The 21,579-nt window shown below is 38.3% G+C and overlaps 2 protein-coding genes across 2 annotated transcripts in view; one reads left to right on the forward strand and one right to left on the reverse strand.

Annotated features, from left to right (window-relative positions):
- Positions 1 to 740: 740 nt before the first annotated feature.
- dap1b (death associated protein 1b) lies at positions 741 to 2,904 on the reverse strand. Its single transcript, XM_057336004.1, has 4 exons — positions 2,771 to 2,904; positions 1,495 to 1,576; positions 1,278 to 1,338; positions 741 to 1,122 (listed from the first exon to the last, which is right to left on the reverse strand). The coding sequence occupies exons 1-4, from the start codon at positions 2,829 to 2,831 to the stop codon at positions 1,006 to 1,008; spliced, it is 321 nt and encodes a 106-aa protein (XP_057191987.1). The 5' UTR covers positions 2,832 to 2,904; the 3' UTR covers positions 741 to 1,005.
- A 2,676-nt stretch (positions 2,905 to 5,580) lies between these two features.
- Positions 5,581 to 21,579, forward strand: part of slc4a3 (solute carrier family 4 member 3) — a 51,131-nt gene continuing 35,132 nt past the window's right edge. Inside the window, exons 1-2 of the mRNA XM_057335452.1 lie at positions 5,581 to 5,705; positions 18,998 to 19,151. Of these exons, the coding sequence (XP_057191435.1) occupies positions 19,098 to 19,151 (54 nt within the window). The 5' untranslated portion in view covers positions 5,581 to 5,705; positions 18,998 to 19,097. The remainder of the gene's footprint in view (positions 5,706 to 18,997; positions 19,152 to 21,579) is intronic.

Genomic DNA, 21,579 nt, shown 5'->3' on the forward strand with positions numbered 1-21,579 from the left:
CGCGCCACCCGCTTCGCATCACCTGCCAGCGTCTTTGCATTGATTTTGTAATTTACTCGCACAAACAACTTAATTCGCATTAGGTGTGAACCAGATGTCTTCACGTTTTCGTTTCTTTGCTGAATTAGATTATCAATTAGATAACATGTTTTCGAAACGTGTTCTGTAGAGCAACTTGTCCATTTAGGGCCACTGTAGCAACAATATGGTGAATTTCATGCAAGGAAAGATCAAAGTAGCGCATTCGAAGATAAAAACATAACGCTTCATTGTGCAAGGTCTTTTTACACCTCTACTTATCTACTGTATATTATCTTGCATTTCTGTTAATAGATCCTCCAAAAAAAAGATACACGGAACATTTAACAGGGCATTTTTAGCATTACCAATTAAATCAAAGCTATATTGCCAGAATATTTATAAATTCTCCCAAAGTTCTCATCATAGTCTATAGCTTGTCTAATTGTTGCCTTTGAGGCATTACTTTGTTTTCATCAGGTTATTATTAATCACATGACATGGTTGACCAGCATTTATTTAATCTAACCTCAAGAATTCCCTTTAAATCACAGCATGCATCCTAAAACGGCCCCACATAACAATGAACCTTTTTTGGGTCATAAACAGAAAAAACACTGTACAAAAACTGGATTCCACTGCCATCTAGCGACAAGGATGTGAAAATACAACCACCACTTAATTTGTACTTAAACCCCTTTACTGCTCATTTCAACAGGAGTCCTTTTCAAAAACAACAACGTTTAGAGTCCCATGCATATTTATTAATGTGACAATGTAATGTCAAGCTTCCAAACACTCATTTATGAAATGCAAATAGAGCAAACAGCATCTTTAATATATACTGGGTTAATGCAACGTAAAATTCAGAATGCAGATGCACAACCTATGCAGTAAGCTGCAAAGCTACAAAAAGTGCAACCAACATGGTTACAAATACACGTTTCAAATAACTTTTCTGGTTGTCTTGAGCACATCACTTTAAGCTCAAAACTTGCGTGGCTGTTGGATACAATAGGAGCGAGGGACATGCGGCTTCTCCACACCCGGTCTAACTCTGAAGTGTCGCACAGAAACCGGAGTTTCTGGAAAGTCGTGACCCAACTGCAGAGGAAAAATAAAGATCATAACACGAACATTGTTTTTCTAGAGTGAGGTAAGAAACTTCTTTTATTAAACAACCAAATTCATATTTCGATGACTTGCGTTATAGTTCTGAACTGAGAGACAACACATTCTATAGCAGGAAGAGTACAAACCTTTTCAAGAGGACCAGCCATTAGAAGACTCAAGTGTTGCAGTCTGGAAGTAGGCACGGACCTAGAAGAGATATTGGCAAGTACACAAAAAGTTTATTGAAATATCCAAAAAAGTACTATAACTGGGAGTTTACACATTTCACAAACTTTTACTAAGCAACAGGTGTCTGATTTACTTTTAATAAGTTAAAAAGTAAAATAAATGGTGTTACTATACTTGTGTTTATCCACTTTCTTGGTCTCCTTCTCCACATTGTCCTCTGCATTTTTCTTGACAACTCGCATCCCTCCTGCTTTTACTGAACAAGTGTAACAAAAACACAATTGGACTGAAAGTGTTAAATATTAAAGGTTTGGGGTAGAAACTTGAAATGGGATGTAAAAACAGTAAAGCCATTACTGGTAAGCGATTGAAGCTGAAGAGATTTCTTAGAAAAATCAATTCATACAAATCCAGGTCATGAGTTCAGTTAAATCCTGTAGATGTCTATCACCATCAGCTCAGTCCTCTTGCACTGTTGTTCTGAATTATTGGGGCGTTTGCCCAGGGCCCGAGGGCGAGTGTGCTCAATAAAACAGACCATCCGTTCAAACAGACATAAAATCTGCAACGGCAACTCTCCAAAAGTAGGATAATAAGGGCGTCTTCAGCATTTGCAGTTCTAGCCAGGGGTAAGTGCCAGAACATTATGTGAACTGGTGGTCATGTGCCTTAACGGTAGGGTTTTCGTAAGGGAGGCTGTGTGCGCATGTGTTAACCATTCAAGTTGATGTCAAAAAACACCTTTGAGCCTTAGCCATAATTTCAAATAACTGGGTTTTATTTATGACATAAGTACATCTGGAAGATTTGCCTTTCCCTTCTACTGCAAAAAAAAATCTTCAAATTTCACTTTGGAGAACACTTTAAATTTTGTTAGTTATTTTCATACAAGTTTTTGATAGAGGCATGGTGTATTTAATAAGTTCAAATGAGAATTCAGACAATCTTAACATTCAAAATGAGCATGAATGTCATTACAGACATTACAAAGGATTTAGCTAATATTTAAACAGAAATAGCTTTGGTCACTGATGTACTGAACACCATTAAACCCTATAACATAAAACACAAGACAGAAGGAATTTCTTTGTGCTTTTAACGTAAAACATAGCGGCATTTGTATTCAGTTTGCGGAATTCGCTAAACAACTTTCGCTGCGCTCTGAAGGCAGAAATTGAAAGTGAACGTTATGAACGCGCACTCACATCCTGTCGATCCCGCAGTAACAAAACAAGAGGCGATGTTTGTTTAACAACTATCACGCGATCCAAAACACTCAGTTCAGCATGCATTGCTCGTGCACAATACACAAACAGAAAATAACAGTGTGCAATACGACGCGCAACACGTGTTACATAATACACCAGAAGTGCAACAATAAATCTCGAACTACTAACAAACGCGTCGTCAAACAAAGTATCGAATCATTTAACGCTACAAACTAACAGACCTGCAGGAGGATGGCCAGCCTTCAGCGTGTCCTTCGCTCCAGTTTTGGAAAGTTGCACCATTGTCTTGTTTCTTCAACAACAACCACCACACTACAAACAAATACTCTGCCAACCCAGTACGCGCACTCGCGTGGTTTTATAGTGCTGGAACCGCAGTGACGTCACGCAGGAGGTGTATGCTTATTTTTATATCCTTTACAATCAACATACAGCATGTACAAGAATATATCCCATAATACAACAGGAGGACATTTGATATGCTTTGCAACACAACGTTGACAAGAAAGATTTGCAGTTGTTGCAGATTCTTTCTTTCTTTCTTTCTTTCTTTCTTTCTTTCTTTCTTTCTTTCTTTCTTTCTTTCTTTCTTTCTTTCTTTCTTTTTTGATTCGGTTGATGTATATCAAATGTATTGCTCTCAGTTACTGGCACTGGGGACCCACAGCACTGCACATTATTTACAGTAAGTCAGTTGGATCTCTGTAAATGAGCAGATGTGTTAAATAAGGGAGGTCCACAAAACTGGAGGTCCACTGCCAGTTGGCCTCCTTATTTGCTGAAAATCTTCCAGCTCTCAGTTAATGATGCGAGAATTTTTAATTGGGGTGAACTGTTCATGCAAACTTAGCTCTTTCTTTCTGACTGTGAAACAGTGCCATCTTGTGGCAAAAGCTATGAATTTTACTAGATGTGTGTTGGACATGTACAGTACTTTAGGACTGACCCAGATAGCAAAGATAATTGATTTAATGTTAACAAATTTAACATTGATTCAACATTAAACCAGTAATCTTTGCTATCTGGGGATGTGTTTAAATGAAACATATATGATGAAATAATGCATATGACTGTGAGACATATTATACATGTATTATTTTCCAGAATTTGTGAGGTAATATTATATATTATAATGTTTGGTAATATTTTTGCTGTTCAGAACTGTATCTGGATGGCGCTCAGACCATGCAGAATGATAAAGGCTCTGGAGTGCTTGGCTTTAACTTTGACAATCAATTCAATTCAATTCAATTTTATTTATATAGCGCTTTTCACAATGTGCATTGTTCCAAAGCAGCTTTACAGGAGCAAATAAGAAAAACACAGAAAGGTAAAACACAGCAGTGCATGGTGTTTATAGACCAAGCAACAATCAGATAAGGTAAGCGTGTGGACGATCAAAGCGATACTTGAGGGTTACAAATGTGCACTGAAACCATATCTTTCAGACATTATCACTTCGGTTGACACATTCCAGCATCACTTTGTGTGGCAGGCTGCATGTTACTGCTTTTCCAGGCTGGCATCTCCTATACTAACTCCATCCTCCTGTTCACAGTCGCACATACACACTGTCTCGTTTATTGTGACAGGTTCTGGTAATAATAACAACGTCTGCCCACCTTTGTGTCTCTGCTGATGCATTTGTTCTAATGGAATGCTGGATCTGTGTCATTCCTGGATTCACGTGGCAGGAGATCTCTTTAAAAGCAGGCGGACACCAACACCGATGGGCACCCGGCCAGTCTGGCCAATGAGCTTTGAGAGCAGTCTCTAACATGATCCAAATATTATGGCTTGCAAAACTAAAGGAAAAAAGAGTAGATAAGATAAATGATTTAAGGAAGTATTTTGGAGTAATGAGTCTGGATGGATTAGAAGCGGCTCATCCATACACACAGATTCTTTAAGATGTCAGCTATATATATATACTGTATATATAACGTAAAATTCTGATGATTAAAGTTTGAAATTAGTTAAATGTGTTGATTAAGTGTCTTTTCAGTAGTTGAATGATTGCTGTAAACATTCACTCGACCTGACGGCCAGTGTAGGCTCATCAGAAAAAATACTGCTCCGTCTGCTGATGGGAAAGAAAATAACCCCATCTAACAAAATTTGCTCTTCTTTTAAAAGCTCATGAATATTTTAGAGATTTAGCTGACACAGGACATTCATCTTCAGAGATGTGATTTCTCTAAAGATTTTTCCATTTGCTGAAGAAATATGGGCGCTTAGAAAACTCATAACAAATCTCCTCTCAACAAGATCTCACTTGATCATTCTTATGAGATCTGTTTTATGTTCTTAAATTTAACAAGCTTGCTTATGGTTAAGCGTTTTGAGAAATCCATACCTCTAAGAATGAGCAACAGTAATGGTGATGCTTGTGTTAGTGCTGCTGTGAAGACAGTATTTGTTATTCTTTAGTGTGAAAGCATGCATAAAATATTTCACCTAATCTATTGTAGCCACAAGAGGGCAGCACACTCTGTGGAACAGCAAATGTTTAGCTTACAGCAATCTATCTGACAATAATAGGTGAGGCTATATGGTATTTTGGAAAATACCATAGTAAAATGTTTGTAATGTCAGTCTGGCTCTGTTTATGTTATCATATCCTGAATTGAATAAGATTAATTACCAGATGAATGTACATTATTGGAAGAAAATGTGAGTAGTACTTTCTTGGTTTCTAAGATTTGAATTGCTCATGAATCTTTCTAACGTGTTGTATGCTTCTCAAAATGTCCCACCCGTATGTTTCAGTTCTACAGTATAGGTCTCTATAAGTGGCATCTAGTTATCCTATCCTTAGTGAACACAGCAAATTTGCACATTACTAGAGCATTGAGTTAGCAGCGCAAAGCTCATGGGTTCGAATGCTAGGGAACACACATATGATGACATGCATAAATTGAATGCACTGTAAGTCGTTTTGAATACTCTGTCAAATGCATAAAGATGTCAATTTGACCCCATGTGAAGCAGCTGTGACGCGCATACCCTCAGCAGCATCTAGTGGCGGAGGCGCGCAACGCTCGCGGATGAGAGAAAGCAGCTGGAGCGCATTCACTATGGACCAGCAACGCCGCTGCGCGCTCTAACCGCGACGCTCCACATTTATTCCACCTGGACACCTCTCCAAACGCACAGGTAGGCGAACACGACACTGTCCAGGTGCCGATGGAGCGTCCATCGCTGGCGTGTAGAGTAGACATGTAGGAGCGCGTCACATGTTGGCACAATGAGGAATCCACTTGGCGTTTATGGATCTTGGTGCGCGGAGGCGCTCCTTCCTCCTCCAAAGCCGATGGCAGAAATCCGTTTTCCCACGCGTAGGGTGATGATAACAGAGCTGGTGTGTTTAGAAACGCGTAAATGGAATGCGTATTTAAGGACGGGGTCATGCGCATCGCAGGCAAGACGCGTACGGAGTCGCGGTATTGAGCGACGCATTTGTTCGGTTAAAAATAATCTGTGGCGATTTTTACCCCCCAAGAGCGCTAAAGCGTTTTGGAGATCCTGTCAATTTAAGCGTAAAGCGAAATGTAGATGCAGAATGTCATGCAGCGCGTAACAAAGAAACGGCGCGTGTAGGGTTAACACGTGAAAGATGCTGAAGTGGGTTATTTGAGCCAGTCAACATAAACGTGCTTGAAGTTATTAACATCCTTGTCCTTCAATAGAATGATAGCAGTAAAAAAATGCGTTGAAAAGGAAATAAACCTGATTAAAACGCATCCCCATACAGTAGCTTATTATGGGACATGCAAGCACAACGCATTCACATGCATGCTTTTATCCATAGCAACCTACAGTGCATTGAAGGTATGCATTTTATTTTTGAATCGAGCCCACAACATTTGCACTGCTAAACTGATGCTCTACCAAATTATCTACAGAAACACCTAGATCCTCATATAAAAGATCCTCAATAGTAAGTACACTGGGTCTCTTGAGGTCAGCCTGACCATGACAATGCTTTAGGTGTTGTAAATGAACTGGAATAAGTGTTGTACAATTTATTCCAGTAAATATTTTACATATTGAGTTTAATTAGTGACCAAAAGTAATATTTGATCAATATGTTTGTATGTTTAATGCCCTCAATATGTTTACGGTATATGTTATTAATGTGTCCAACAAGTATGAGGTGTATATTACAAGACAGAACACTAAACTTTTTAGATATTTATTGGACAAAATGAATTGGCAAAAGGGCAAACTACACTATTAGAATGTACGAAAATATACATAGAAAAACCAAACGTTCACATAAAGCATGCATTGACTAATTTACAGTTTGAGGCATGCAACGGACTACTGTTATTAAAGGGATAGTTCACCATTCTTATGTCATTCCAAACCCGTATGACTTTATTTCTTCTGCAGAACACAAAAGATATTTTAAAGAATTTTGGTAACCAAACAACATTGGCCCCCATTGACTTCCATTAATTGAAACAAAACCACTGAGACATTTCTCGAAATATCTTCTTTTGTGTTCCACAGAAGAAAAAGTCATACACAGGTTGAGTAAATGACATAATTTTTATTTTTGGGTGAACCATCCCTTTAATATTTTGTTGATCCTCTCTTATAGAATTATTTTCTAGACTTGGAACTTTACTTGAATTTTTGAACGTGTTGTGTGTCATTTTTTTTTTTCAAGGCTCCTTAAATTCTTCCCAAAACTGAGCTTCAGTTTACAACTATACAACTCGAATGATATATTTGAACAAAAAGCATGGACATCACTTACTGTATATCTTTGTGTATGTACCTATTCAAAACTAGACTTTATTTAAACAAAACATAAATATAAAACCCCTGGAGAAGACATTGATGCTTTCATAAAGTTGAACTTTTGATTTTAACCTTATAGATATACCCCTGTGACCACCAGCCCCTGATTTCCCCAGTATCTCTAGGCCTACATGATCTTGAACTGTGCTTTGATCAGATGTGATATTCTTTATAATGAACCACAGGTAAAATACAAATAAAAAAGCTAGGATTGCATTAAGTAACAGTAACAGACAGTTTGTTGAAAGTAGTTGGATGATATTAAACCCTTTACTTTTTATAAACAGTGGTTTAGGACTGTTTAGTTCAAGTGTTGTTTTTTCTAGTCTCCTTGGAGGTGTTAGATCTTTGCAGATGTGCCCTCTATATTATTTCTGCTTCCCACGTACACAACCAAATATAGATCCATACATCAACGGATCGGTCCTTGTGGATCATGCTAAGTAGGCTGAAAATGATGGATACTCCCTGAAGAGGTGGAGCTCACCGGGGTCTTAGTAAATGTCTGTGGCAGAACTGTCGAGATCTTTGCTGGTTTGCCTTATAGACTCATAAGCTGAAGTATGTGCCATAACAGTGGTTCTCAAAAAGTGGGCGGCAACCTACAAATGGGTCGCAAGTCTGTTCTCTTAGGGTCGTAGACGGCAGGAAAAAACTTCTGAATGCAGATTATAAAACACAATTATATTCACGAACAGATAGCGAAAAAAAACAACTTTTACTTTTGACACCAAAGGCAGTAAATCCAATCAAACTCAAGGGTATTTCAATGCAAATTCACTAGTCTCTTGGTAGAAGCCAGTCAAATGAGGCAGAGGACAGCATCGACAGGTGCGTTGCATCCCATTGTGAACAGAGGAAAGAAAACATGACCCAAACTACATTAAATATGCCCTCGCTTGTAATGAGGATAAACATGGTTTGTGTCGACCTCAATGTGTTTTATGCAGTGTCTCGTATTCAATATTTGCTCCTTGTGTTTGGCTGATTAAGTGATTTACAAAATGTAAAATGTTCTTGTCTACCTCAACTATTTCTCCTAGACATCAGGGAGAGTCAGTGTGAAATGCTTAAATCTCATCCATCAGAAATCAGAAAAATGTCTGCATTAGAGTTTGAGAAGAGATGTCAACAATGTGTCAAACTGAGCTCAGATTTGTCAAGTCTGCAATCAAAAGTCAATGTTATTGAAGATCTCAATATGAACTCAAATATTTCTCATCAAGTTGATCCAGATGATTTCACCTCTTTAGTCTACATTTATTTCTACACCTTCATGTATTTGAACAATTGTCTCATGCGTTTCTGTTTTTATTTCTCCTATTAAGGAATTTTAGGGGAAGCATCTGAGACTAAGTCGAGACTGTGAAATATCAACTTCTGAGCATGTTTTTCTAGTATGTCATATTACTCATTTTTGTGTAGTCATTTTAGTACATTTCAATTCGGTGTAGCATGGGCGTGTTTGTGTGCCTTCTTCGATAGATTTGAGGACTATTAAATAAATGAATCGATTCGCATATCAATTCACAAAAGAAAAAAGAAAGAAAAGTAGCGCAACGGAAGTGAAATAAATGATTAAAATGCTGAAGGAGCAGTGGGTGTTGAGTCTTGAGTCATCATCGCTGCATCACAGCTGTCTGTCTCCTGCAGCGGAGCGCATGTTCATATCGACAAGATTTCTCTCAAACATCTACAACATCTCTCGCTGCGAGTTCTATAAATGATCAAAGCGTCCCTTGCAATTAGGTCTCGTCTGTTACACGGAGACATTTTCATCGTCTCAGATCTGAAATTAGTGCGGGAGGCCTGCAGACTAAACTCATGGACGGCAGTGTGTGTGTGTGTTAATAACATAAATATCACTGTCACTCACAATTTTAATTTCTTTCATTTAGATTTATCCAACAAACTAATAGTGTCTGAAATGATGTTACATTATCTGTTGTTGTGTTCAGTCCTGTTATAGCAAATGATAAAGATTCTTGAATAGTTCGCATTGGCCTGAGATGGATTTAGACTCTCAGACTGGGCTTGTAGTAGCATGCAAATGAAATCTTTGAAATTTACATTGATCTCAAGTATTTGTGTGCGGTGTTGTGTTTGTAACAGGGTGTGAGCTCTACTGACAGGCACATTTAGAGCTGAATCATGTTTCCACCAGAACACAAATGCTTATCTATAATAATTCCTGTCATACTTCCTTTGTTGTTTGACCTGATGTTTTTAGTTCTCCAGGTGTCAGCAGATTCATATACCTTTCAAAGCGTAAATTCGTTTTTTTATATAGTTTGTTTTTATGGCTTGTTGTTTGTTTGTACTTCCTGATCTTTATTATATTGTTATGTCGTTACAACAAACCAAACTGTTTGTTAAAGAGTTAATTTTTTTAGAATCTTATCACTACCTATTTTTTCAATTAACAGCATTAAGTCAGTTTCTCAGCATTTAGATGCTGACGGTAATATACTGTACGCTATGTTTGTCTGATCCAGGATCAGGGTTTTAAGCACTGGTGTTGCTTGCCATCTGGTCATCATGATGTGTGAGTGTATGAATATAGATATTGACAGGTGATTTGCTGCCTGTAACTGCTGGTCTTGGATCAGTTTACACACTCCAAATCCAGAGCAATGACCCGAGGCGAAAGCTGATTTTGCAGCAGCGGCTGCAGCTGTGAAGAAATTGTTTTTATTTCTAAAATTAAAAGGATAGGTCACCCAAAAATGACAATTCTTAAACTCACCATCATGTCATTCCAAACCTGTATTTTGAAGCTAAAGAAGATATTTTGAAGAATGTTTATAACCACACAAATAACTTCCATTGTATATGGACACAAAACCACTGAGACATTTCTTAAAATATCTGCTTTTGTGTTCCACAGAAGAAAGCGTCATAGAGTGTCACTGAACGACGTGTGGGTGAATAAATGATGACAGAATTCAAACCATCCCTTTAAAATATTTTTGTTCAATTACATACACAAAATAGTGTTGTTTGTGGAATAAATACTGTATGTTCAATCAATTATAAAGCAAAATTAAAATTATATGACACATTTTGATTTGTCATATGTCTGTTCTACACTGTGCTTTCTGTAACAATGAATTTGCAACAAAGTAAATGTAAACGTAATTGATGATGCCAGATTCAAGCGTTTTCTTGAGTACTAAAAAAATCATGAATAAAATAGTTAAGAAATCAAAATCTTTAAAGGGACAGTTCACCCAAAAACGAAAATTCTGTCATGAATTACTCTCTAGTTGTTCCAAACCTGTATACATATGTGTTTGGTTGAACACAAAGATATTTGGACGAATGCTTGTAACCAACCAGTTCTTGGACTCCATTGACTACCATAGTAGGAAAAATGACAATGGTAGTCCAAAGTGCCCCAGAACTGTTTGCTTTTCTGCATTCTTCAAAATATCAACAGAACAAAAAAAGTAAAGTACATTTTCCTACTATGCGATAGTATCTTTCTAATCTTTCAAATATCTTTCTCTGTGTTCATCGTAACAAATAAATGTATACAGATTTGGAACAACTCAAAAGTGAGTAAATGAAGGCAGAATTTTTGTTTTTGGGTGAACTATCCGGGGAATTCAGAAAATCACTTTCTGGTCACACGATGTGCTCAATCTGTGGCGTGTGTTTTTACACGTGATGTGAGTGTGCTGCGATCACACCTGTTAGACGGGCTGAGAACACCACACGGCCTCTGGAACGTATTGAGCCGCTCACAGCGTCACACACCAGCCGTAAGCGATCGTGAAATAGCACAACAGATATTTCCAAATGAAAAGTTTTCCTCTGATTTAATTTCTGTTTGGTGGTCCAAGCCAAACGGTTTCTCTTGCTGTCACGTGAATTCAGATGTAAGTCTCTCCTTCACAGGCCTAGTTATTTATAGAAAAAACCCCAGAAATAACAAGCCCATGACTGCTGATAGAGAAAAAACTGAGAAGCTGAAGATACAGTGGATGGTCACAACATCTGCTTTTTGAACCGCCAGCGTGTTTGCAGAAAGTCAATGTTGGGGCTCCAGAGAGACCACGAGCCATGTGGACTGGGGATTTCTTTATTTAGATGGTGTTGGAGCTGAGGGATCAGACATGTCTGTGTTGAGCTTTTGGATGAGCTCTTTAGCTCTCTGTGGAACAGAGATGTAGTAGAATCCGGGATCCGGAGACAGCTGGTAATAACACAACTGTTTCCACACATATTCAGCACATATATACTGTAAGTTAGAGGAAAATGTTATTGCTCTTTCATAGCTCCAGCGATTCGATGGGGTTGTGTTTCATTTGAGCATGAACTTATTCTCAAATGTTTCTCCTAAAATTGCTAAGGAGAACTTAAAACTAAAGTGAGACTGTAATTGTTGAAATCCATGAAGAGTATGGAGGTGTAAATGAATGTAGATTTTAGAGGTAACAAATCTGGATTTGGGTAAATTTGATGAGAAATGTTTGAGTTCACATTGAGATCTTCAACAATATTGACGTTTGATTGCAAACTTGACAAATCTGAGCACAACTTGACACATTGCTGAGATCTCTTCTGAAACTCTAATGACAGAGACATTTGTGAGTTTTCTGACTCTTTTTCTCGGGAGAAATATCTGAGACGCAGATGAGAGCTAATGTTTCCTTTTCATTTATTCTCATTGATGTCCATTAAAAACTGAGATATTAAAATGAAAATTCTGTCATCATTTACTCACCCTTTGTCATTTCTTTCTTCCACAGAACACAAAAGAAGATATTTTGAAGAATGTTGTTAACTGGACCCCATTCACTTGCATTGACTTTGTGTCCATGCAATAGAAGTGAATGGGGTCCGGTGCTGTTCGGTTACCAACTTTCTTCAAAATATCTGTTTTTGTGTTGTCCAGAAGAAAGAAAGTCGTACAGGTTTGAAATGACACGAGGGTGAGTAAATGATGACAGAATTTTCATTTTTGGGTGAACTATCGCTTTAAAGGATAGTACATGAGCAGGCTATCCAGGACAGAAGGTAGAGGCCTTCATTTCAAAGCTCGAAGCAGTTGGTTTCTACAGAATCCAATGCCGCAGGGACCTTTAGCTAAATCTTACGTGTGCTTCACGTGCCTAATTGTGAAAGATAAGAGGCTATTAAGCGTTAATAATTTACCTACAGCTCCCTCAGAAAAAAAACAAACATCTACCCCTGATGTACGCTTAGTGAGGGCTGTAATGTGCTCCACACGCTCTCTGGTGTAGAGGAAGCATGTTGTCATTTGTAAATCCATTACAGAGTTTACGCACTAACAGTGATGGACCCTTAAACAGCAGAATGTAGATTTAAACACATTTTGTCAGCTTAGGTTGACATTTACTTGCTTTTATCCAAAGTGACTTACAGTGCAAGGCATACCTCTTTTATCAGGTGTTTACCTACTAGGAACAGATATTTTGAGAAATGTCTCAGCGGTTTGTGTTCATACAATGGAAGTCAATGAGGGTCAGTGTTGTTTGGTCATCAGCATTCTTCAAAATATCTTCTTTTATGTTCTGCAGAAGAAAGAAAGTCATACAGGTTTGGAATGACCTGAGGATGAGAAAATGATCGCAATATGCAAATGTGCCACCCTAGTGTACATTTGTGCATCCTAAGAAGTCAATGGACTACTTGCATGTAGCCTTGTGACGTACTTCAGACTTGTAATCGTACGGCTCACCAGGTTCCGGTTATATGTATTTACAAAGGGGCGTTGCTCCCTGTGACACCTAAACGTTTAAAAATAAGATTTTTACACACATACATTATCAGCGACATAAGAAGAAATATTCTAAACATCACTAGGTCCATCATCTTCAAAAGATCTGAGAAAGCAATGGCTGGTGAACGATAGCGTTTCACTTTTTCTCCTCACACACAGCTCCGTTGCAGACATTTAACCACCGGACGCACATCACAGAAGGCTGAAGGAGACTAACGGGGAATCATAGCAGCACTGTTTGGATTAAAGGAACAATACAGGGTTTTTAGGAGGATCTATTGACAGAAATGCAATATAATATACAAAACTATTTCTCAGAGGTGTATAAAGACCTTACGTAATGAACCGTTATGTTTGTAATACCTTAGAATAAGCGGTTTATATCTACATACAGAGCGGCCCTACATACATTGAATTCGCCGCCATGTTTTGTACAGCAGCCCTAAACGGACAAACAACTCTACGACGCGCGTTTCCTCTTCCTCTCCGCTGCGGTATCGTGGTGAAACGGATCGCGGGATGATCTGTACGGATCGTACTCTACGGTTCGGAACACATGTGACCCGCGGATGAACTGAAAGTTTATTCATCATCGAGTAAGAGAGTAAAACGCGCTCTCGCTCCAGTCTTAGCGCCAATGCGCTCTCGCTCTCTCTCTCCAGTATCTGGACGAGTACAATATTAAAGCAGTTCCAGATAAACAATGACACTCAAAACTGCTCCGTCACACAGCTAATATTACAACAACAACAACAACAACAACAACATATCTTGGTTGTAACAAACAGAAAAACCAATGTTACTCACATACTGATCCGAATCAAAGCATCCTCGGGGGTGATTTTTAGACGATCTTTCTCTCCAACGTCTCTCTGCTGGAAAGTATCTCCATAGATATCTGTGAGTATCTCTGCTAAAAGCCTCAGTACCGCAGGTCCTAACGCGTCTCTGCTGGAAAGTCTTTATAATATTAACACAGGTCCTAGTTCCTGTCTGACTTTTATCCTTCTTTTTATACTTAATATCCACAGACCTTTCATTTTATGTGATAAATAAGACATGGCTCTTTCTGTAGTCTTTCTAATGCCCGCTTGATCTCTTTCCTGCGTCAACATGAGAAGACACGCTGTCGCAGCCGACGACATCTTTTTGTACTGTGGTGGCCACCGTCTTGTTTGGACTGAGAGGTTCGATGCAAATCTATAATACAACGCTAGTGGCCGCTGTCAATCAAAAACTGCGCCCTTAAAGAACTACAGACTTTAAATACTGCAGTGTTTCATGCGTGAGGGAGCATGGAGCTGACCAACACACGCAACACATTTTTATTCAATGTTTGGATCACTATGTTGTGTCGTTTTTTTATTGACAAATGTAATGCTATCCATGTAAATGTAAGTAAATGCAATTTCTCTCAATAGGCCTATGTAAAAAGTGTAGTTATAAATGCCACAAAATTGTGTGCAGTTAATGTATTTATTTGGCATTAAATCTGCTCATTGCTATTTTAAAATACTCATATTTTTAAATACTTTGCAATGTGAATGAACGGCTAATTCATTTAAAATCCACATAGAACATTTAGCAATCATTGTATGGTGTCATTTTATTGTCGTTAAAATGTATGAAATATAATCTAACGGTGTTTAGGAAAGCGATGGACTGCTGCAGGGTGCATACAACGGCTTTATTATTCTGGAGTTGAGCTAATTTAAGATCTGTCATAAAAACCCCCATTAAAGCATGTTAACATCACAAACAGGATTTATTGCTTTTAATTAAGTGACCGTCCTAAAACTAGAAATAATCCATGATCTCAGCATGTAGATATGCTGAACACGGTGGTTACCGGAAATGACTGAGCCGCATCGAGGAGAACGCGGAAGACTACGTGCAAGTAGTCCGCTGTTCAACTAAATATGCTTTGGTCAAAGGCTGAACTGGGCTCAGAACATCTCATGAGATGTACAAGTTCATTAAAGAGAATCATCAAAAAATAAAAAACCCGCGTAACGTTAAGGGGAATCTTAAGGGGAAATATATAAAAATCTAAATAAAAAATGATGTTTTACACAATGGTGTCAGTAAGATGGAATAATAACTATAAGAGCTCAATCAGCAGGGAACATCAAGTGTCCATTTCCTTCACTTATCTCTGTTAACAAAGGACCTCACACATGATTTGTGGATCTTTGATGGCTCGGTTAAAGGAAGTGTTTAGTGAGTGCTGGCCGGAGATGGGAAGCAGACAGGGTCAGCTGAAAAACGAGCCGTAGCCCAGTGGTTAGTGTGCCTGACACACACACGTATACTGTATATATATGAGCTGTTGGCTCACGGGGACCCGGGTTTGAGTCGACCTGAGTCATGTCTCGATCCCACACCCCAACTCTTACCCTCATGCTCCTGTCTGCCTCAACTGTGTTTATATAAAAATTGAGGGAAAAAATGCTTGTATCTGTTAGTTTCATCTGAGTGTAAGTTTTGAGAAGTGAGAAAAACTCTTCTGGGTAGGGTTGGGTATCGGTTTTGTATATATATATACTATTGATTGATATATATATTCCTTTCAATTACAATCCGATTCCTAACCTTTCGATTCCGAATTGGAATCGATCTTCGCTTCCCAACCCTACTTCTTGGTGAAAATTGATCAGAAAAACCTGAAGTCTTTTGCTTTCTCAGGTGAGCTGAGAAAGATCTTCCCCAAAAGATCACCTTGCTCCTGATTTCGTGATCCAGGAAAAAGAGATTTTGCGTAAAACATAAAGACCTAACCTGTATGACTTTTTTATGACACAAAAGAAAATATTTTAAAGAATGTTGTTAACTGGACCCCATTCACTTGCATTGGCTTTGTGTCCATACAGTAGAAGTGAATGGGGTCCGGTGCTGTTCGGTTACCAACTTTCTTCAAAATATCATCTTTTGTGTTCTGCAGAAAGTCATAAAGGTTTGAAATGACAAGAGGGTGATGACAGAATTTTCATTTTTGGGTGAACTATCACTTTAAAGAGTTGTTGTACAGTTTTCATTAAAAACTGAATCTTGAGTTTTATTAACATCTATGCATCTTTAATATCTCAGTTGTGCCTTCAAGTCATTAATGCGATTACATAGAGAGAAGTTGGATAAGTTTTGCTCCTGAGGAAGATACGCCAGAAATCTCACGTATTTCTCCTTTAGAAAACCTCTCAATGTCACAAACTTTTCTCAGATTCTTAATTCATTTTAAATGAATTATTTTATAATGTGATTTGTTTTTTAAAAGCACAGATATTCTATGAAGTATTTTACAGTAAGCAACACAAGGGCCGTTTCTCAATATGCGTTCTTCAGCGGTCTTGTGTTCTCGCTCTACGTCATCAATAACCGTCCGGTTCACTCAAGAACACAAGAACAGAGAATGCGTGAAAGTACCCGGATGTGTTCTCGATATCAAGGATGCATCGAATGCAGCCTTGTGCGCGTACCGAACCCACCTGAAGTCCCAGAAGTGACTGCGGCGCGTCCATCCAAGTTTGTTCTTCCGAGGCTGCCTCGCAAGTCCGGTCTCCGTGAGAACACAAGTCCGTTCTTTGCGTTCTTGGAATTGAGAAACGGCCGAGGTCACGTGAGCTGCATGCATATAATTATGTTTGCAAACTTTGCCATAGTTTTAGCTTCCTGTATTTTAAGCAAAGTGCCTGTCTCTTTTATTTCTCCTAAGATTTGTTTGATTAAGAACATTTGGAACACAGTTGAACCGTAAAACATTATATATCTGAGAGCTGCATTATGTCTCCTGACATTTGTCTCTGGGTGATTATATCAGCTCAGCAATTGAAAGATTAAACTGTTCTTTTCATTTCTGCCTGATAGATGTTAATATGGTGAGGATTCAGCGATAACGTTTCGTTGTGACGTTTCAGGGCTTGATCATCCACTGCAGTTATGGACATTTTTGAATTATATATATAATGTGTTTCTATGCACTTTTGTTTATTAGAATAAAGCCCTGATGTGCTGTAGTTTGCCTTTTTTGACATGTAATTTTGGAAAATAATTATAGTGAGTTTGGCTCCTCCATTTATACCACACACTTCATATTGGGATTATTAGAAGCAAGTATTGTGCAAATATTCCTTCTGGACATCAATTTTGGCCACTACTGTATCTGTGCAAACAAGGGGAATAAGGGCATCCATTTCCTTCCCCTTCTTTTGGATGTTTGCTGTGACTCTATATGACTGCAGTGACACAAACTCACGACATGAATCATCATCAGCGACAGTTTTACGTAAGAGCTGGTTATCAAACAGTTGTCTCTAGACAAACACACAAATGCAGTTCCTTCATCCCTGATGTTTTTATAATTCAACTTTAAGATGATGGAAGATCGCCTTATACCGATGATGTAGTGCAAGCTTATACTGTATGTGTAGCCACACAGCCAATATGAATAATGAAATATCCACGTTAGGCCGAGAGTCTGCTGCCCAACCAACGTCTACATAGACAATTTTTTAAAAGAAAATGATTGTAGACCAGCGTCTGAAGCATGTCTATTAATTCAAAACAAACACAGGTGAGCTTCAGTCTTAACCGTGCATTTAGTGACTGGCATACATTTCATTCTGGTTCATGTTGGTTTAGTCCTGGTCTAGGTGATGTAGGGTAGCGCTGAAATTGTGAAGCAGATGAACAGGTATAAACTCTATAAACACAAATGAGAAATGTAACAACAGATTCATTGTAACGTGTCATGGTTTGTGGGTGTGTCATCTAAGGCTGAGGCTGTTGTGTGTGTGTGTGTGTGTGTGTGTGTGTAGGGTTCTGGGTTGGAGATAATTACCCAAACAGGCGCAGATGCTCAGCATGGCTCATTTTTTGTCAGGGCTTGACCTTTGCTGTGTTTTTCATCTGTGTCTGTGTGTGTTTTCAGTCATAATCCCCTTCACTGCTAAATTGTACTAAGAAGGGTAACCAATTAACATAAAATTAACCATGGATTTATTATGGTGTTATTAAAAGTGTTGTTTTTTTTGGCAGATTGATTACCATTTGTACCAAAATTTGTCGTTTTACAACAAATAATGGTTGAACTGTGCACTGTAAAACTTTGCTGGAGTTTTGCAGCAGGTTTGCCAGTAACTTACTGTAGATTTAATCACTCAATGCTACTTTCCTATTAGTACCGTTTTCAGTTTGAGTTCAATTTGACTTTAATCAGATATTGAGCCTCGTTTTATGAAAGAAAATAAAAGAACTAGGTAAGTTTATGTTTAAAACTAAATCGTCAATTAAATCTACAGTAAATTACTGGCAAACCTGCTGCAAAATACAGCAAAGTTTTACAGTGTGGTTACTGTAGTAAAACCATTGGTTAATTTGCCATAAGGGTTGTTTTAAGCAGCCCTTACAAAAATGAACTATGCTTTCACTACTATTTAAACTAAAAAAAAGCCACAAGTACTATGGCAACCACGGTAAAGTACAAATTAACCATGGTCTTGGTATAGTAACCTTAGTTTCACCATTATATTTGTAGTAAAACTCTTATTTTACAACTAGTAATTAATACACCAAAAAAACGTTTACTATAGTAAAAACAAGGTTACGTTTTTGTAAGGGCGCAGCCACGATTGCTAGAAAAGTACCTAAAAATTGTGTTTACTGCCTTCCTCACAGGTATCAACACAGTGCTATTTGTGTCAAGCAGATAGCATTGAGTTTTGACAATAAAATAAGAGACATTATAATCTGAGATTATTTATACACAAATGAGAAGCGTTCACTCTAAAAAGTATGTCAAAGAATGTAAAAGCAGCACCCATGGGTCCATGCCTCCAGCTTTATGTATCCTGTTGGTTTTTTGGGTTCTCTGATGGACTGTGTCACGTTCTTTCAGGTTATGCCACCCCGCAGGCTGACTGGAAATCCAGCCGTAAAAGAGAAGGGCTGATCCCAGACCCCCCCGTGCTCCCGCTGCTGCGCCTCTCCCTGTCCCCATGGCGACAGGAGGCCATGCCCCCGAGACAGATGTGTTAATCAACCTGCATCAGGTGAGAGATTCCACCACCCCGGATACTTTGTGAATTTTAGATGATTTCACTTGTCACAAAACTGCAGTATGTAAGTGATGCTTATTGATGTTGCCACCTACCGGATCAGGCTGTTTCAACCCATAGTTGGGTCAAATATGGACGAACCCATCCGTTGAGTGGCAAATAACCCATACTGGGTCAAATATAGATGTTTTCTAGGTTAATTTAGTTGGGTTTGTCCATATTTGACTCCTCCCTCTTTCAAAATGAAACTGAAGTGTTGAATGATGTCATAAAATTGTTTGATCAGTGTTTTCAGAATTGAGACACTGTAAGTTTGGATGCTTGTATATTTCAAATGTGAAATTTGTCAGTGTTTTGATGCACAATATTTTATAGGGTTAACATCAATTTTGATGTCATGCTGGTTGATGTATGATGAATGTCTGTTTGACGAATTGTTATAGAAATAAAGTAAATATGTGGCATTGAAGGCAGGCGTTGTTGTTTTCTGAGCTGCGGCAGGGAAGGGGAAGGTGGCGCAGCGCCAGGTGGGAAGGTGCAGGTGCTGGGTTACATATGATGGCTGGGCACAGAGGACAATACCATGGTTCTGACCTTCGTCTCATTTGACACTTGGGATGCAGGGTTCTCAGGCCATGCGTATATCTGAATGGCTCTTTTTGTGCATGCTCGCGTATATGTGTGTCTGTGTATTGTGTGAAATAGAAAGTGTTTCTTAGATCGGCTGAAACTTGATCACAGTGGACTTTCAAATGGGTAGAAAACCCTAGAAACTTTATAACTGTAAATAGGGCTCTGAATGGCGGATGTTCAAAAGTTTAGGGTCGCTTAAAGGGTTAGTTCACCCAAACGTGAAAATTCTGTCATTATTTACTCACCCACAGATTGTTCCAAACCTGTTTAAATTTCTTGTTCTGCTGAACTCAGAGAAAGATAATTGGAAGAATGTCACTGACCAAACAGATCTCATCCCCTATTTACGGCCATAGTAGGGAAAATAAATACTATATGAGTCAATGGGGGATGGGATCTGTTTGGTTACTGACATTCTTCCAAATATCTTCCTTTGTGTTTAGAGGAACAAATAAATGTACAGTATATAGGAAATTTATACATCTGTGGGTGAGTAAATTATGACAGAATTTTCATTTTTCGGTGAACTGTCCCTTAATGTTTCTCATGATCTACAGGCATTTTCTTAAATGTTAGATTTTTGTAGACAATAATATAATTATGCGAACATATGAAATTATTTAATTTCATATTAAATTATATATTTTTAATCAAATTGTTGCTTGCTGTTACTTAAATTTTAGTTGATTTTTTAAAAAGTTAATACAATGTTAAACAATTTTAATAGAGTTTTAAATGAATTTACACCGTAGATCGTTAATCCTGTGTAAAGATAGAAATATTGGAATATATACGTTTGCTTTTTGAGATTTCTGTACTTGTCATTTTTTTCATAATGCTTTTTAAAAATTGGTGATATTGCGATTGGCATGCATAAAGTAAGATGAATAGGCTTTTTTGGGGTTAATACATATGTCCCAGATTATCAAATTTAGGTCGAATTTTTGGCACAAAAACACTAATAGGTGTGGCATGTTTCCTCTGGGTATAATATCTACCTTCTTTCTTCTGGTGTGGTTAGAAAACATCTTAGGGATTTCAGAAAAGTCTAATGTGTTAGATAGATATCGAAATAAATCGCAGGTGTCAAAATTGCAAAAAATGTCCCAGATTACCAGAATTCACCCTAATGAAACATTTCCGTTTAAGATCCCTGGACCACCTGCAGTATAACTCAAGCTATAACTAATACTACACCTGTCATTATGATGTGTTGTTAAACGTTCAGGGCTGCTGTTATAAAGAGCCGGTTCATCAAAGGTCTTCAGAGATGATGTGATCATTGCTTGATGTTCAGTGTCATTGGACCGTGACTCTTCTCTTGTTGATGCGAGGGTTTCTTGACTCTCAGAGGAAGCAGAGGGAACGGGGACGTGTCTCAGTGCTGTGTTATTAAAGACAGACATCTTCTGCGCTATAAAAATGTAAAATAAATACACTGTAAAGAACCTCACTGACATTAGATGTCGTTGCCCTGGAATGATGGGACATACTGTATTGTGGGTAAATGTGTTTGGATGATTTTAGGCCCCAATCTGTTCACCGTGGCATCAGTTATCAGATGAATTGCTTCGTGTCGACCTGCCTGCGGATGGCCATTTGGCAAGTCGTGACTGGACCATCAGATCACATTTCAGCACTGTTTGTATCGGCTGAACGAAATGTTTTGTGATAATATAGTGCACAGCAGACATCGTGTTACTGTTGCATTCGAGACTTTTAAAAGAATAATGAGAATGTCTTATGTGCATGCAGAGTTTTACGCTGAAAAGAAGCCTTTATCTCTCCT

This window comes from Triplophysa rosa, linkage group LG6, assembly GCF_024868665.1.
Source record: "Triplophysa rosa linkage group LG6, Trosa_1v2, whole genome shotgun sequence".
In the NCBI taxonomy this organism is placed as follows: Eukaryota; Metazoa; Chordata; class Actinopteri; order Cypriniformes; family Nemacheilidae; genus Triplophysa; species Triplophysa rosa.

Excerpts from the sequence above, each read along its gene's own strand:
- dap1b (XM_057336004.1), bottom strand. The coding sequence starts at position 2,831 with ATGGTGCAACTTTCCAAAACTGGAGCGAAGGACACGCTGAAGGCTGGC. Across the intron at positions 1,577-2,770 it reads GGCTGGCCATCCTCCTGCAG|TAAAAGCAGGAGGGATGCGA; the intron begins GTCTGTTAGTTT and ends ACACTTGTTCAG. Across the intron at positions 1,123-1,277 it reads TGGCTGGTCCTCTTGAAAAG|TTGGGTCACGACTTTCCAGA; the intron begins GTTTGTACTCTT and ends TTTCCTCTGCAG.